General features: G+C 49.2%; 1 protein-coding gene across 1 annotated transcript; it reads right to left on the bottom strand.

Moving 5' to 3' along the window:
• Window positions 1-406: 406 nt before the first annotated feature.
• On the bottom strand, window positions 407-15,196 carry LOC123156771 (wall-associated receptor kinase 2). The gene is made up of 3 exons (XM_044574950.1): window positions 14,296-15,196; window positions 1,872-2,033; window positions 407-1,395 (listed from the first exon to the last, which is right to left on the bottom strand). Exons 1-3 carry the CDS (start codon window positions 15,194-15,196, stop codon window positions 407-409), a joined length of 2,052 nt encoding a protein of 683 aa, XP_044430885.1.
• Window positions 15,197-16,433: the final 1,237 nt, after the last annotated feature.

The following is a 16,433-nucleotide window of genomic DNA, read 5'->3' as shown; positions in this document are numbered from 1 at the left end:
TGATGCATTAGCTATAGGCAAGGCTGCAATTCAACAACTACTGTGTGGGTAGACCGCCCACTATATTTTTACTCAACTATTCCGTTTTGACTCGAATCTTAGAAGCAATCTAAGGCTGGTGTTTCTGCCGAAAGAAAAAAATAAAACTGCATACTGTGCTAGTGATGTAGCTAACCCAGATATTGTAATGACCTCGTCGAGATCTGCAGGAGCACGATCAAATTGCTACCCTATTACATTATAGTTTAATTGGGAAATCAATCCATACATATGTTTATATGAAACATAAAGTTACTGACTACAGTAGTACAAATTTCTTGGAACAACAAATATAATGATGGTTGACATTGATAGTTACCTATCTTATATTCAACTTAACATACATGACTCCGATTCGTAAATGAACCTAAGGGTTACGGGACCTATGCAGCATGAGAAGGCGCCCTGCAACATCTGTCATTGATGGTCTTTGATCTGCATCAAGGTTAAGACACTCAAGAGCAATCTCAAGCAACTTGTTAAGAAATTCCAAATCTCCTGACGATGCAATTTCCTTATCATAGAGCTCAGTCAAGCTCTCCCCATTTTGGCAACACTCTAGGAAGCTCCTCACTAGGCTATTATTTTCAGAATGAGTGGCCCTCTTCCTGCTAATGAGCTCTAAGATGACAACCCCAAAACTGTAGACATCACTTCTGTCGGTCAATCGACCTGTTTGTAGGTACACTGGATCCATATAAGACATGTCACCAATGACACTTGCAGTGTGTTCCTTGCCTTTTGCAATCAACCTTGATATGCCAAAATCCGCGATCTTCGCGGAAAAGTTCTCATCCAAGAGTATGTTTGCTGGTTTAACATCACCATGCAGGATTGTGTTATGGGTTTGTGAGTGCATATAAGCTAGACCATGTGCTGAGTCTTCAAGAATACTTAGACGTACATCCAAGTTGAGAGGCTCCTTGTTGTTAGCTATATGAAGATTGTCCTCCAAGCTTCCTTTGGAGATGAACTCATAGACTAGCATGGGGTTATCCACTTCGAGGCAACAACCTAAAAGCCTTACGATGTTCTTGTGGCTGACTTGAGACAGGATGGTGACTTCATTTGGAAATTGCTCCTTCGCCAGCACATTACTATCATTTGGTTTCTTTACTGCGACTATAAATCCATCAACAACACCCTTGTAAACTTCACCAAAGAAACCTTTACCAATTAAATTGCTACTCTTTAAAATAGGTTTGAGATCTTCCCTTGTGTAAATCTTAATAGTTCTAGCTTTCTCTAATGTAAGACCGCCATTCTTTCGGTAAAAGTCTTTGGCCTTCTGCTTCTCTTTGCGAAGAACGAAAAAGAATGCAAGAAATGCCAAGACAAGAATGCCACCTATAGCACCTACATTGGCAAAGAAACAAACTTAACTACTGTAAAATCAAAGTTTCTGGTCATTAATTAGTTTGCCATCAAACTTAACTATTGTAATAATCAGAATTTCTGGTCATTAATTAGTTTCCCATTAAACTTTACTGTTGTAATAATCAAACTTAATATTTGAGTTTACGCTTCGTATGAGGCACAAGCAACTATTTATAGATGGATAGCAAGATACTTGGAAATTGAATGTCACCGTTCAATTAGGTATTTCTGTTCATCAAGTGGTTGACATTTTGTTAAATTCTTGTGACTAGTCTTGTGAGTCTCGAACAATACAAAAGAAATATTGGAAAAGACGTAGTTGCAAGAATAATTTAACTAGTTCTGTCTATGTATTTTGAGGCGACTGAGAGAGAGCAATTTAGATATAGTTAATCAGCATATAACATGTAAATTACATTGAAAAGTACCCTGTGCCGTAAGAGTATGATGTTTACCTACGGAAATCTGTGCTGCAAGTGGGAACTTTTGAGTGCATCGTTCAGTTTGTGGGTCATGGCTACGATAACCTACAGGACAGTAGCATCCGTACCCTCCTTCGGTGTCTCTGCACACACCATAGCAAGGATAATTGGCTGGATTTGCACATTCATTTATATCTGCATCGCATAAATTACAAAATTAATTATTATTAGACATCTATATTAAGTCCATGAGGGATAAACAGAAAAATGATCAAGAAATAAGCTAGAAATCCCCAAAAATTAGAAACATCATGCCATTAATTTAAGTTATCTAGACAATACCCAGCACGCTGCCACAGAATTGCATAAACTGTATCTACATATTGTGTAGAATACTAATTCAATATTTTTTTTTCTCGAATACGCACGAGTGTGCGTACTATATATTCAAGAAGAAAGGGGGAAAGAGCCCCTCCACGGTGGTGATTACATAATTACATAACCCCAACTCCACCCAATCTAACACTTACAAACTAATACCTCACGACATGATCCACCTCCAAGGCCGCTAGGAAGCGATCTATATCTACTTTAAGCAACCCTGCTGCCTTCCACGCGGCGCACTCTACAGCTACCCTATGCATTACAAACATGATCGACGGGGCATCCCCCTCGAACACTATGCCATTTCGATGCTTCCATAGCTCCCAAAGCACGAGGACGATCAGTGCCCGCGTGTCCTTCTTTTCGACCGCGCTATCTGCTGTGATTATGCACCACTCTCCAAGGCTTGATGTTGCTGTCGGTGTCCATTGTGGCTTTCCCCAAGCCGTGCACACCCGCGTCCATACCTCTCTGGCGAAGACACACCGGAGCATTAGGTGGTTCATACTCTCCTCAACTTGGTCACAAAACGGGCATGCTTCCTCGTGCTCTAATCCACGGCTCGCTAATCTATCCGATGTCCAACATCTATTCTGCATTGCGAGCCATGTAAAGAATCTACACATCAAAGGGGCCTTAGATTTCCATGTGAACTGCGCCATTGGATCTTTCTCCCGAGCCCAAAATTTAGCATGGTACGCCGATCTCGTGGAGAAGGAGCCGCTTGGCTCCCACGCCCACCTCACGGAATCCCCCGAGTCCTGGTGCAACTGGACTCTTTCCATTCGATCCCACAAACTAAGGTACTCCTGAAGCATCTGGTTCGTCACCTCTGGTCCTATTTCCAATTCCTAAGCTCTGTTCATCAAACCTTGGCTAACTGTACGGCTGCTTCGTATCCGTTGTCGCACCGTACTATAGAGTGCTGGCGCAAGTTCCTCCACTCTGAATCCATCCACCCATTTGTCCTCCCAAAATAGCGTGTTCTCTCCATTGCCCACTGTCGCGTGGGTGGCAGCCTGGAAGATTTGCATAGATTTTCGAGGGACTGAAATATCAAACTCTGCCCACGGCCTTGACGGATCCACTCTTTTCAGCCAGGGCCACCGTGCCTGCATGGCCGTATTCAGCCACTTTAGGTTGGGAATGCCAAGTCCCCCTGCCCACCTCGGCGAGCACACTTTCTCCCAAGCCACTCTACACTAGCCACCGGACGCCTGATCCTTGGCACACCACAAGAACCCACGACAAATCTTGTTCATGGCCTTTATGACCTTGTGTGGGATGTCTAGTGCCATCATCATATGTATAGGGATTGCACAGAGCACAGACTGGACAAGTGTCATTCTTCCACTCTTCGGCATGTTGACGGCCATCCACCTAGGTAGGCATCGAGCCAGCTGATCCACCATACCCATCAGCTGGGCTGCCGTTTGCTTTCTCAGGGTGAGAGGGAGCCCCAAGTATCTGCACGGATAAGAACCTTGCGGGCAGCCAAGCACCTGCACTACCCTCTCCATGATCTCCGAATTGCACTGTATTGGCAGAGTAGCACTCTTCTGCAGGTTGACTCTGAGACCAGACTTTCACCAAAGAGACGCAGCAGGGCTGCACAAGTAGTGAGATCCTCCACATCCGGTTTGAGGAAGATCATGACATCATCCGTGAACATAGAAACTCTCTTGGTTAAACCTCTCGAAGTGAGTGGGGATAGGAAACCTCGCTCGATAGCAACGCCAAACATCCTCTGCAGTGGCTCCATTGTGAGGATGAATAACATCGGAGAAACGGGGTCTCCCTGCCGCAGGCCCTGGCAGTTGTAGATAGGCTCTCCCGGCACACCATTAACCATGATCTTCGTTGACAATGTTGCAAGTAATCCGCAGATCCAGTCGATCCACTTAGTGCTAAAAACCATGTACCTCATCACTTCCACCAAAAATGGCCACTGAACCGAATCAAACGCCTTTGAGATATCCAGCTTGAGCATGATGGTTGGCTGTTTAAGCGCGTGTAGTCTCCTTGCTGTACTTTGCACTAACATGAAGTTGTTGTGTATGGAACGGCCCCTGACAAAAGCACTCTGATGTTTGCCAACCAGCCCTGGCAGCTCCAAGGCTAATCTAACTGCGAGCAGCGTGTCAATGATCTTGATCACACCATGAACTAGGCTCACCGGCCTGAAATCCTTAACGTCAATCGCCCCATCCACCTTTGGCAGCAGGGAAACGATTGCCTTATTGATAGCATGCAACCCTCTCATATCTCCACGAAAGGAAGCGGCAAGCGCGGCCATGATGTCCTCTTTAATAATCTCCCAGCATGAAGCATAAAAACAACCCGTGAATCCATCCGGGCTGGGTGGCTTGTCCATAGGCGTTGCATTAACAACCCACCGCACCTCCTCCTCTGTGAAGGCAATGTCAAGGCCCGGCATGTCCAAGCAGGGAGCTGAAGCGCTTCTAGGTTGATGGAGGTCAATCGTTGTTGAGCCGTCCCAAACAGATTCTTGTAGTAACCATTTACCATGCTTGCAATCTCATCTTAGCTTGTGGCCACTGAAACTCCATCAGAGACACGCCGACTGGTGGAACAGCCGCGTGCTACCCTCTCCTTCCTGTAGGAAAAGGATTCTAGATCGCTGCCTCGCGATGGTCCGTTCAAGCGAGCATAATCCCAACAACTTCTGTTTAAGTAATATCCGTAGCTCCCGCTCCTGCTCAGACAAAGCTCTCGTATCCATAGCCTTGTCCAGCCGCTGGATCACTTCCTGCGCGATCGCAATTTGAAGCTTCACGTTACCGATCCACCGATCACTCCATCGCTTTAAGCTTTTTGCCGTGGCTCCCAACCTCATATCCAAAGTCTTGAAAGGATTATCCTCACGAGGAACCGAGGCCCAGGCCTCCACTACGATATCCATAAAACCTTCGTCCTTCGTCCAGAAAGCCTCAAACTTAAAGCGTGATCCCATGCACAGGTCCTTGTTCAAGTCCAGCAGTAGTGGGCTGTGGTCCGAGATAGCCGAGCCCACCGCACTAAGGCAACAAGTCGGGTGTAGCTCTTCCCACAACGCAGTACAGAAAACATGGTCCACCTTCTCGAGTGTTACGTTTACCCTCTCATTAGACCAAGTGTATCGACGTCCATTCAAATAGACCTCCTTCAACTCAAGCGAGTTCAGCTTAGAGCGAAATTTGTCCATCATTCTGTGGTTGATCCTCTCGTTGCTCTTGTCCTCAGGGTTTACTAACAGGTTAAAATCACCCGCAACCATCCACGGTCCAGCATGTAGCTCTCAGATTTCTTCCAACTCACGCAAGAAAAGCAGCTTCTCCTGGTCGAGCTGCGGCCCGTATACACCCGTAAACCACCACTGCGGGCCTTCCATCGGCATAATCAGGGCCGTAAGGGTGTATTCCGTGTAGTGTGGGTTAGACACGCGAACTACCGACTCAGCCCATGCTAACAGGATTCCACCACGTGTACCACTCGCCGGCAAGTAAAAGAAGTTTCCAAATTTATACGCGAGGCAATGATGAACTACATCAAGTGTTACAACCTCCATTTTAGTTTCTTGCAGGCACACCACACTCGGGTTTGCTGCGGCCACCACCTGAGCTACCACATTCCTACGTGCCGCGCTATTGAGCCCCCGCACATTCCACGCCAGCGTTTTGAAAGGCGTACAATTCATGGTGCTAACCCACCAAACCACCATCACCGCACCCTAGTGCGAGTCAGCCACCAAGGGCTCCCCCTCGAACACCGGCAAGGCCGATGGCTGCCAACCGAAAAGAGCTAGGATCGCCGTAATGTGAGTGTCAGTCAGTGGTCGCTCGAACAGTTGCGCATAAGCCTGTAACGCGGAGTCGCTGGTTGTTTCGGCTTCATTCGCAAGACAGAGCCTCCGAATCAGAACGTTTTGTTGCTTGGACGCCTTAGAACCCTGCCCCTTCCTGGCCAAACGGACACTCCTTCTCGGGTTGGACACTGGCTGCCTCTTCTGCCTAGGCCTCTTCTTGTCAGGTGCAGCACCACGGCTGGGAATCACGGTCAAAAGTGGCGTCAAATTGCGCCTCAAATACGCGCACAAGGAGTCCACCCTGTCCTGCATCGCTACAGGAGTACGTGGCGAGTGCACCTCACCGCCTATGCATGGGCTGCATGGCTCCCCACCCCTTGTGGCAGCACATGTGGCATCCTCGGGATCCGCTGAGAGACTGACCAGGAAGGTGTCTCCCATGTGCACCTGCGCGTGCGCTGGCCCACCACCCACAGGCGAATCAGGCTCGGTTTCCGCCAACTCCTGTCCCAGATCCTCCTCGATCCCCACGCCCTGCCGAGACGCCGCAGCGGGGGACAAATCCAACTCCGCGCCCAAAACATGCTCACTGCATGTGCGGCCCCCACCAAACCTTGGATCCCTGTCCTTGCTCGCCATTGGCTCCTCGATGGTCGGGCCTCCTAACGACAAGGAAACATCACCGATCCGCACGCAAGCCTCCACGCCAATCAGCGGGCTCCCATCCAACAGACAGGCTCCATCCGCGCATGCTGGCCTTGGGAGGTTCACCGAAGCGGGCGAGCCCCTTGGATCCCCTGCGATACCGGTCAACAAGCGCACCCCACCCAAGGTTTTGGTTACCGAATGAGGCAATTTTACCCAGGGGACGGATAAATGTGGTTACCACGGTTACCGAAAAATACCGAGAATATTTCGAGCGAATTTTATAGTTGAATTTTGAATTCAAATAAGTGAATGAACGAATATTCGAACCAGAGACCTCTCAAAACAAGAACTAGGTTGCTACCAACATGCCAGAACCAACTCTCATGGTATTAATTAGATCCTACGTACTTTACTGTAAATCGAGTGTTTAAATTCAAAAATTTCAAAAAACTGGTATTTTTTGCTCGGTATGGCGATTTACCCAGGGGTACGAAAATACGCGGTAACCATGAGAAATCTTGAAATTTCGACCCGTAACCAAAACCTTGACCCCACCAGAGGACCTCTGACGCACCAGCCTGCTCTGAGCGGTCAAAAGTGGCTCTGTCTCCCCTGCAAAGGAGGATCGCCTGACCTCAGCCAAGCAGCTGCAAGGCCCGACCACCGCCCGGTCCGCCCGCAAGCGACCCCTCTCCGGCGCCGGCGGCGGCGCCGACGACCCCACCGACGAACCAGACGAGCCGCCATGCCCACCCGACGAAGCACCAGCATCCCGAGCGCCCGGCATGGCCCCATCCGTCGGGGCGCGACCCTCAGGACCCCCAGCCTCACCCGACGGCGGCGATGACGGTGGAGGCGCAGGCGGGGATGGCGCATCCACGTCGGCCACCGCAGCTGGCACGCCTAGAACGGTGATGGTGACTGGATACCACAACGCTGTAGGCCCCCCCTCCACACGAGTCTCTCTCGGCTCCTCAATGAACAACAATCGAGAGCCAGGAATCCTTGCCGGATCATCCGTCCGAAGCCACACACAGAACCCCGACATGTCGAATCGGTTCGCCGTCCTGCCCGCGACTGATGCACGAACCCCAGGCCCCGCAGTACGTACTACCTCAGCTGTCCTCCTCGTCCAAGCATGCGCAGGAACACCCCGCAGCTCTAGGGGCACCAGGACGGGCAAGGCCGCGCCTGTGGCCTGTCCCTGCCGGAGCCAGGGCCGCAGCGAGAGAGAGAACCCCGGTGCAGAGGCCTCCCCACGCTCCACCATCAACTGCCTCACGAACGGGTGCTTGCAGATCACCAGGAAATCCTCCGGGAAGAAAGGGCGAATTGACATGTCCGCCGGGCCAATCCCGAACTCCGTGTGCAAAGCCAACGCAGCCGACGCCAAGTCGACCACCGGCCTCTCGCCGGTGACCGTGACCACCACCGCGCGCCCGAGATCCTCCTCCATGCGGGACAACTCCTCCGAGGCCTCGAGGAAGCACCTCTCCACCATAGGCGGCGCCGGCACCGATCGGGATGGCCCGCCGGACTCCACCGGGCGGTCGAACGGGACGGAGAACCCCGGCCCGCCCACAGCAGCCGCCGACCCCAAACGCACAACCGCGCTCCAAGGCCGGAGCAGGCGGAGGTGACCCCGGCGGGGGGGGGGGGGGGGGCTGGCAGACCGGACGACGAGCGGCCAGAACCCGCGGGAGGCACGACCATGCGCACCGGCGAAGGTGGGCGCGCCTCCGCAGCCACCGACGAAGCACTCCTCGGCCTGAAGCACTCCCGAGCAATGTGGCCGCTCCCATTGCAGCGCACACGCTTGGTGGGATTCCAACACTTGGCCGAGATGTGGCCCTCCTCCCCACAGTTGTAGGAGCACCCGTGGAGGACGACGGGGATGCTGGTCTTGGGCGGCCGCGAAGTGGGCAGGGCGTCGACCGGCGAGCGGCGGCGACGAGTGGCGGGCGGGGGAGGCGGGGAAGCAGGGCTGCGCGGATGGCGGCCCGCGACGCGTGCGCCACGGCGAGGGATCCACCGCAGGCGGCCTCGAAAGACCGACCGCACCGCCCTGGAGAATAGGCCCGAAAGCCGTGCCCAGCACCTCCGGACCGACGACGATGGAGCGAAGCGGAGGCCGACCAGGAGCTGGAGGAGGAGCCTCAGATCCAGAAGAGGGGGAAGACGAATTTATGCTATGTGAGAAATTTCTGCATATCTAACATGAAAAGTTATGGATGTCACAATTAAACACATTGTGATTTAAAACCTACTTAGAATGCACAAATACATGTTGTATGATAAAGGATTCTCATATGTAGATTGGGCGGATGCTAGTGGATCAAGCTAGCAAATATACCGGCTATAATGGTTTTGGTGCTAGTGGATCAAGCTAACACTGAAGATGGATTGATGGTAGGTGGCTCCGGCGGCCTCATACCCGACAGGCGTCCTGGTTGAGGAGTGTGCCGGACTGGTGGGTGCCTCATACCCGGCAGGCGTCCTGGTTAGGACCTTATGTCTTAGATGTTAGGCTTGACTGCGAGGTCTGTTTGGTATTAGGCCCAGACTATCAGCATCCCTACATCAACTGGATAGGAGTAGTGACAGATGTTGCCTAGACGATGGCTTTCGTCTTACTGTTGTATGACTTTGTAAGATCTTGTGTGAATAATTAATAAAGTGGCTACATGCATCGTCCAGATGCAGAGGCCGGGGGTCCTCCTCCTATTAAGATAAGTAGAAATAATGTGAATCGCTCTCTTAGCTATATAGGATAAGTAGATGATCACAATTGATGGATCTGTGAAACAATCAATGGACATTAAAGTTTAAAATAATATGCTACCTATACCCTAGAATATTTTTGTTGGTGTTAACCATTGTTGTTTAGTAGTTCATCTAGTTTATTTCTTTTTGGGTCTGTTTAGTCTAAGTCTAGTACAGCGATGCATGGCATCATGGCAAAGTGGACTGATGGATCGGCAATGGTGCGAGCTGGTCATCGGTCAAGTGAAGCCAGGAGTTGTGAGTACATGCATAAGTACTAGGTAGATTTGATCGGTACATGCATGCAACCGAGAGCGAGATGGATCTATACGTTGCCGTGCCAAGAGACTAGCTCAAAGTGAGCTGAGTTAGTTGAGGCAAAGACGTTGAGTTGATCCATCTGAGTGGCTGGATGTGCATGCACTTGTTTAGTGGAGTACGTGTGTGTGTGGAGCGTGAGTTTAGGATCAGGCCGGTGTGTGACTTGGCCTGTGCGTTTGCTTCCTTTTTAAATACCCTGTAATCACTTTGGTTAATCAAGAGAAAGAGAGTCAGAAAAGGCACAAGTTGTGCGGTGCCAAAAACTCCTGTGTGCTCTTCTTCTATCTTGTGTGCGTGAGTTCATCTCCTACCCTGGGCAGAGATTACACTTGGTATTCAGAGCCATGGTGACTGAAGGTTCGCGCACTCCGTCGCCGGGTCGCCGCCGTGTCTCGGCCTCGCCGGTGGTGCGCCGAGGCCGGAGCCCGACACGGCATGGCTGCCGCGAGGTGGTGGTGCAGCAGGAGGTCGTCCACCAGGCCAGCAGCACCGTCGTCTACCCGCCGCTGACAGCGACGAACTACTTCGAGTGGTCGCTGATCATGAAGGTGAACATGGAGGCCCAACGCGTGTGGGACGCCATCGAGGGAGGCCGGAGCTTCAGCCAGGACAGGGCGGCGCTTGCGGCAATTCTGCGAGCCGTGCCGGAGGAGATGCACTCCACGCTTGCCGTGAAGGCGACGGCAAAGGAGGCATGGGATGCCATCAAGATCATGCGGGTCGGCGATGCCCGCGTCCGTGAGGCCAAGGCGCTGACTCTCCTCAAGGAGTTTGATGCCGTCCGCATGAGGAGCGGCGAGACCCTCGATGAGCTCGCCATGCGCATGAACGGGATCGCCAACAAGCTGCGCATGCTCGGTGAGAACCTCGACGAGGTGAAGGTCGTGAAGAAGCTTCTCCGCATCGTGCCGTCCAAGTATACCCAGGTAGCTATTGCTATTGAACAACTTCTTGATCTTAAAACCATGTCAATGGAGGAGCTTGTGGGAAGGCTCAAAACGGTGGAGGACCGGAGCGACTTGGACGAGGGCGCCAGCAACTACGACCAGGGTGGTGGGAGTCGTCTGCTCCTCACGGAGGAGGAATGGCTTGCTCGCCACCGCAGCGGCGCCGACAAGAAGAAGAGAAACTTTGACATTCGCAAGGTCCGCTGCTACACTTGCTCCAGGGACTGTACTGAGCTGAAGAAGGAGCGGGCGCTTCTCGCCGACGCGACCGCCGACGACCAGCCGGGGCTGTACCGAAGGTCGTCATGGAGTTCTCAATAAAGCACAACAAGGTTAAGGGGGTGATTGTTGGTGTTAACCATTGTTGTTTAGTAGTTCATCTAGTTTATTTCTGTTTGGGTCTGTTTAGTCTAAGTCTAGTACAGCGATGCATGGCATCATGGCAAAGTGGACCGATGGATCGGCAATGGTGCGAGCTGGTCATCGGTCAAGTGAAGCCAGGAGTTGTGAGTACATGCATAAATACTAGATAGATTTGATCGGTACATGCATGCAGCCGAGAGCGAGATGGATCTGTACGTTGCCGTGCCAAGAGACTAGCTCAAAGTGAGCTGAGTTAGTTGAGGCAAAGACGTTAAGTTGATCCATCAGAGTGGCTGGATGTGCATGCACTTGTTTAATGGAGTTACAGAATTACATAAGCGTTAGCCCAATAAGAAAGTCATTTTCAGACATATTCTGTTATTAATGATGATTCTTCACCATGCATCGACTGTACACCTTTTTTTTTGACGAATGATGGATTTTATTAGCTTAAAATGGAGCATCAAGAGGATACAGTATGAGCGCACAGTCACCCTGTGGATAGCTAGGACACACACAACCAACACCAAAACACACACATAAATGCCGGCTACTAGTAAAGTCATATAAGACCAAAACTATGTAGGGACAAGAATAAAGGAAAAATGCTTCAAAGCAATCAGATTTGTGGCTGGCAAATTGTAGCAATGGTCATATCCGCACCAATCATCTTATCACACCACACGAACGACGAAGTTCTTCAACAGCAGCGCTGATGCGCCGCCGTTACCAAATCCAACCATCAAGGAAAGAATCTAGGTTTTCACCCTGAAAAATTAGTTCGAGCATATCTGAGCAATGCCTTCAATAAGGTAACGACGCAAAAAAGTGTCGCCATTGCCAGGTATAACCAATTTGGGTTAGACCTAGGCTCTCACCCTGGAGCTTGAGACTCTTGCGCGTGGCACCATCATCGAAGTCACACATGTGTTGGCGCCACCACTTTTCCACAATCCCAACAACTACATGCTTTGTGCGACCACCGCCGTTGTACAATCATCCCTTTGCGTCAAGCCTTCTTCCATACTTTGCATCTCATCACCGAAGTTAACAACCAGATCTTGAGAGATGAACCCTTTCCGAAGACCTTTCAGCGATCACCGCCGCCATGGAGCCATAGAAGATCACTGTAGCACTGCAACTCGGTCTGCCACCAACAAGATCTAGATACAAATTATTTAAATTACGTAAGAGGGGTGGATGCATGTTTACGTGTTACATAGGTCTATAATACTATGTGTGGATGATGTCAGAAAAGTTGTTGTGAAGCCATATATAATCTAATCGAGTGTTCTAGCAGGCCCAGCATACTATAATATAACCATCTTAATTCTTTTCTGCTATGCATCTATCAATTTTGATACTTTTTCTCAACTTGACACAATTCTTATGTTGTTGAGTTTATGCGGACGTGTAGATATTTGTGACATTTTTCATAATTAGTAGAGAAGAGTGTGCATTTAATAATTTAATAGAGAAGAGTGTGCACATCCGATTCTAATTTATTGTCATACTAAGAAGTTCTGATATATCATCCTCTAGCAGATGATGTACATCAATGAACGATAATCATGTAATGAATTTTGGGTGTATGGCTGCCCTATGTAAGCAAAATACGTTTTTGATGTGCCTTCTACCGTATCCGGATCCTTCAATTTTTGAAGCTTTGTCTTTTTAATTAGCTTTCATAATTCTAAATATGCAGCACGATTATAATATAACCATGCGTGTAAATTTTTCTTAGGGTATGCACTTACCAGTTTTGCTCAACCTGGCATAACTGGATAGGTTTCTAATATGTTATACAGTTTATGGCGATGTGAAGATGTTTGTGACATCCTCAATAATTCCGTGGCACATAGATTCTTAATTTTTATGCGCTAAGAAATCCTGTTGTCAACGAATATCGTAGCCCAATCTCTTTTCTCCTCCACAAGAAAAGCTCTTCTCCTCCCATCGGCGCCGCCAGTCCGTCCCATCTCTGATGGCCTCTAGGTCATGCAAGTGCGGAGGATCCCCCCCCCCCCCCACGCTGGTGGGAGGGGGGGGGGGTAGGGATCCCGTTCTCATTCTTGTTAGGTTCAATGTCTTGGTTGGGGTTGTGTGGCGGCGACGATGTCCCTTAGTAGGAATAATGTCTCCCACACTCTATCCCCGTCCTGATGGTGCGTCTAGCATCGTAGGAGGGCGTGTAGAGTTTTGTTTCCGTTGGATCTCACGAGACTCGGTCGGTGCTGGTCTTCAGTGGATTTGTTTGGATCTGGTCTTCGTTCGGTTTTGTTTGGGTGTTTACAAGTTTGATCCTTCTGATCTATGACTTTCTTCATCGGTGATGATTGCTACTTTGGGTCGCTGGTCCTATGGGGCCTTAGCACGGCGACTTCCCGACTGTCTACTACAACAAGGTTTGCCCGATTGCGGTGAGGGTTGACGGCAGCGCTCTTTCGGCTCGCTTTAGTGCTTGTAGTCGTCGCTAGGTGGTTCACGGACATAGTTGTAATTTTTTTATTACCTCTCTTGTTCTTTGTAATGCGATAATTGAAGATAAATAGATTGAAAATTTCTCAAAAAAAAAAGAAATCGTATTGTCCAATAAGTCCTATGTAGTTAATCAATCAACACAAAACATGTTTTAAGATGTTAACTAGGCATGTGCGCGGGCCACCCTATATATATTAGTTTATCGATAAAGAAAATCATAGACCTCTCTCTCAGTTTACAGGGCGTGTGCGTACCCCTAGGTCGTCAATTTGACCAACCTAATACAAGTCATATATTATAAAAAATATACCAATATAAACTTCAGATGTTCTATTTTCAAACGATATAATTTTTGTATTATATAGTTTATATTAGGGTGATAAAATTGGCAACCTAGGTATACGCGTAGGACTTGTAAACTGAAACGCAGATAGTACCAAACACGGAGTCTTAAATGAAGTGGACATTAATTAGGACATTTAGATATTTGAAGTTTTAGTTTTGTCCTAAGTTAAACATCTCTATATTTGACCATATATATGTGTATAGGAAAATATATCCATATGTACAACATCGATCAGCTGCAAATATATTTCATAATGAATTTAATGAAACTAATATGATATTGTAGACATTACTAAAAAAAAATATAGACTCAGCGGTCAAACTCAAAGATTTTTATGTAGGAAACAAAATTATCAAGTATTTTGAAGCAGAAGAAGTACTAATAAGCAGGGCATCTTACTGGTGCATCCGTTGGGCAAGTAGGCGTCGCCCTGGTAGCCACTGGAGCACTTGCAGTTGTAGCCAGGCCCATTGGTGGAGTCGACGCAGTCGCTGTGAGCGCTGACGCAGGCGTACTGGCCCGTCATGGCCGCTTGTTTGCACGATAGTATTTCGTCGCCGGAGATATCGGCAGAGCCGCGAATGGCCCAGTCGAGCCACACTAGCGAGGTCCGGCTTCTGTCCATCTTGAGATCGGACCGGTGGAAGGTGTAGTTGTTCCTGTCGACGAGGAAGGCGTAGTCGCACGAGCTGAAATTCATCATGGCGGAGTGGTTGTATTCGGAGTCGAAGTCGAAGTAGTTGTCGGTGAGCCCCGGCGGGATGTCGACGTGGCAGCACCCGACGCCTTTGCAGTGGCCGTTCTGTGCGCTCTCCGAGTTGTTGCAGTAGGACATGCACCCGATGTTGTAGGCGTAGTCCTCGCCGCCCCCAACGGTCTCCTTGCTGGCGATGTAGCCGACGGTGTTGCAGCCGACGACGACGAGCATGTTGTGCGTGTCGGAGATGCGGTACACGCCGTGCTCGTTCATCATCGTCTGTCCATACATGATGTCGTTGGTTTCAGCTGGACTGGAGGTGTTGAAGCACTGCGACCCGATGGGAAGCAATACCTGCGACTCGTCTGGATCCAGCGACAGCTTCACCACCCGGAGGGGCGTGCCGGCGAGCACAGGGCCGCCCTTGGCACACTCGATCTCGAAGCCCTTGCGGAAGCAGCCAGCGCCGATGCCGAAGGGGTAGGGGATGTCCACGCCGCCGCAGCTCGGCGGACACCCATCAGTCACCGCGGTGGTAGCTGCTGTTGTAGCTGCCGCAAGGAGCAGCTGGAAGATCAATGCCGTCCACATATAATGCTGCATGCTGACCGTATGTAAGTTGGTTTCCGGCAAAGTCACCGCTTTATAAGTAGCGACCCAGCACTCCTGTACTGCCGAGTGGGAAGCATGCCTGCCTTTCCAGCCATATCACAATTTTTCTATCCCAAAATACATAGCCCCTGAGGTCAACCGGCGCCGTGTGAACAGTACTTTCAAAATAGCAAGAAAAAAAACTCAATTTTTTGCACATCAAAGATGTCCAGGTCTTTTAGGTGCTTGTAGATTATATCGGAGGAGCTCGGTAAAAATGGAAAAGGAAAATCAACTCTTCAATCGAAATGTCCAAAGTTGTGAAAAATCTCTGATGTTGTTTTTCTGACCGAGCTCCTCCAAAGTCATCTCACCACGAAAATTTGCAAGCACTTACAATAGTGAAGCATCTTTGATGCCCCCAAAACATAGATATTATAAAATTTGTCTGCTACTTTTTTGAATTACTGTTCATGAGCCGGGCCAATGGCTCATCGCGACATGCCGCTCCATCGTCGGAACTAGCCTGTCATTATTGATCCTAGGCAGGAAGTAATAAGGTCACAGTCCTATCGAACTAGCACCTTGGAGAAGAAGCCATCACAGCCGGAAGAGCCGCAAATCCAAAAGCCTATCGACAGTTATTTCTCACAGGCCTTACGTCGGCATTCTACTTCCAATATCTTGACTGAAGTATGGAGATTGAAATAAATAGATAATGATAAATTGAAAATAAATGGAAAAGCGAGAAAAATTCTTTAGTTGGATAAGGTACATATGTAGAAAAGTGGATGGAGGCAGTAGATTTTGAATCCACCATGCGAGGTTCAGTTCTCTTTGTTCGATCATCACATTATAGCAAATTTTAAAAATGCAATTTTCATATTCTTAGTTAGTACGGCGATGAAGAATAGCATTCTTGCTATTTCTTTTCCTTTTCCTACTTTTTTTTTCGAGTCGCAGGATAACCCGGGAGGTAGTGAGTTTTTGTGGGCTTTCTCTTCACCGGATCCATGGGGGGAAATTTCAGGTGATACCGAAACTTAGGTGATACCATGATACGGACTTCTTGGCCGTTGGATCTCACGTCTGTCGGCATCTAAAGAGCTATTGTACCTGCACGCGATTTTGAGACTCTCAGATGTTTTTTTGCAAAATGTTCAAGAGCTTCCTGTAGCCATCAGATCTAAGATCCAACGGCTCTCGGAAGCCCATATCATGGTATCTCCTAAGTTTTGGTATCACCTGA

Source organism: Triticum aestivum, chromosome 1D (genome assembly GCF_018294505.1).
Source record: "Triticum aestivum cultivar Chinese Spring chromosome 1D, IWGSC CS RefSeq v2.1, whole genome shotgun sequence".
NCBI classification, from domain to species: domain Eukaryota; kingdom Viridiplantae; phylum Streptophyta; class Magnoliopsida; order Poales; family Poaceae; genus Triticum; species Triticum aestivum.
Note: the sequence above shows the minus strand (reverse complement) of the source record. Positions and strands in the feature narration are given on the sequence as shown.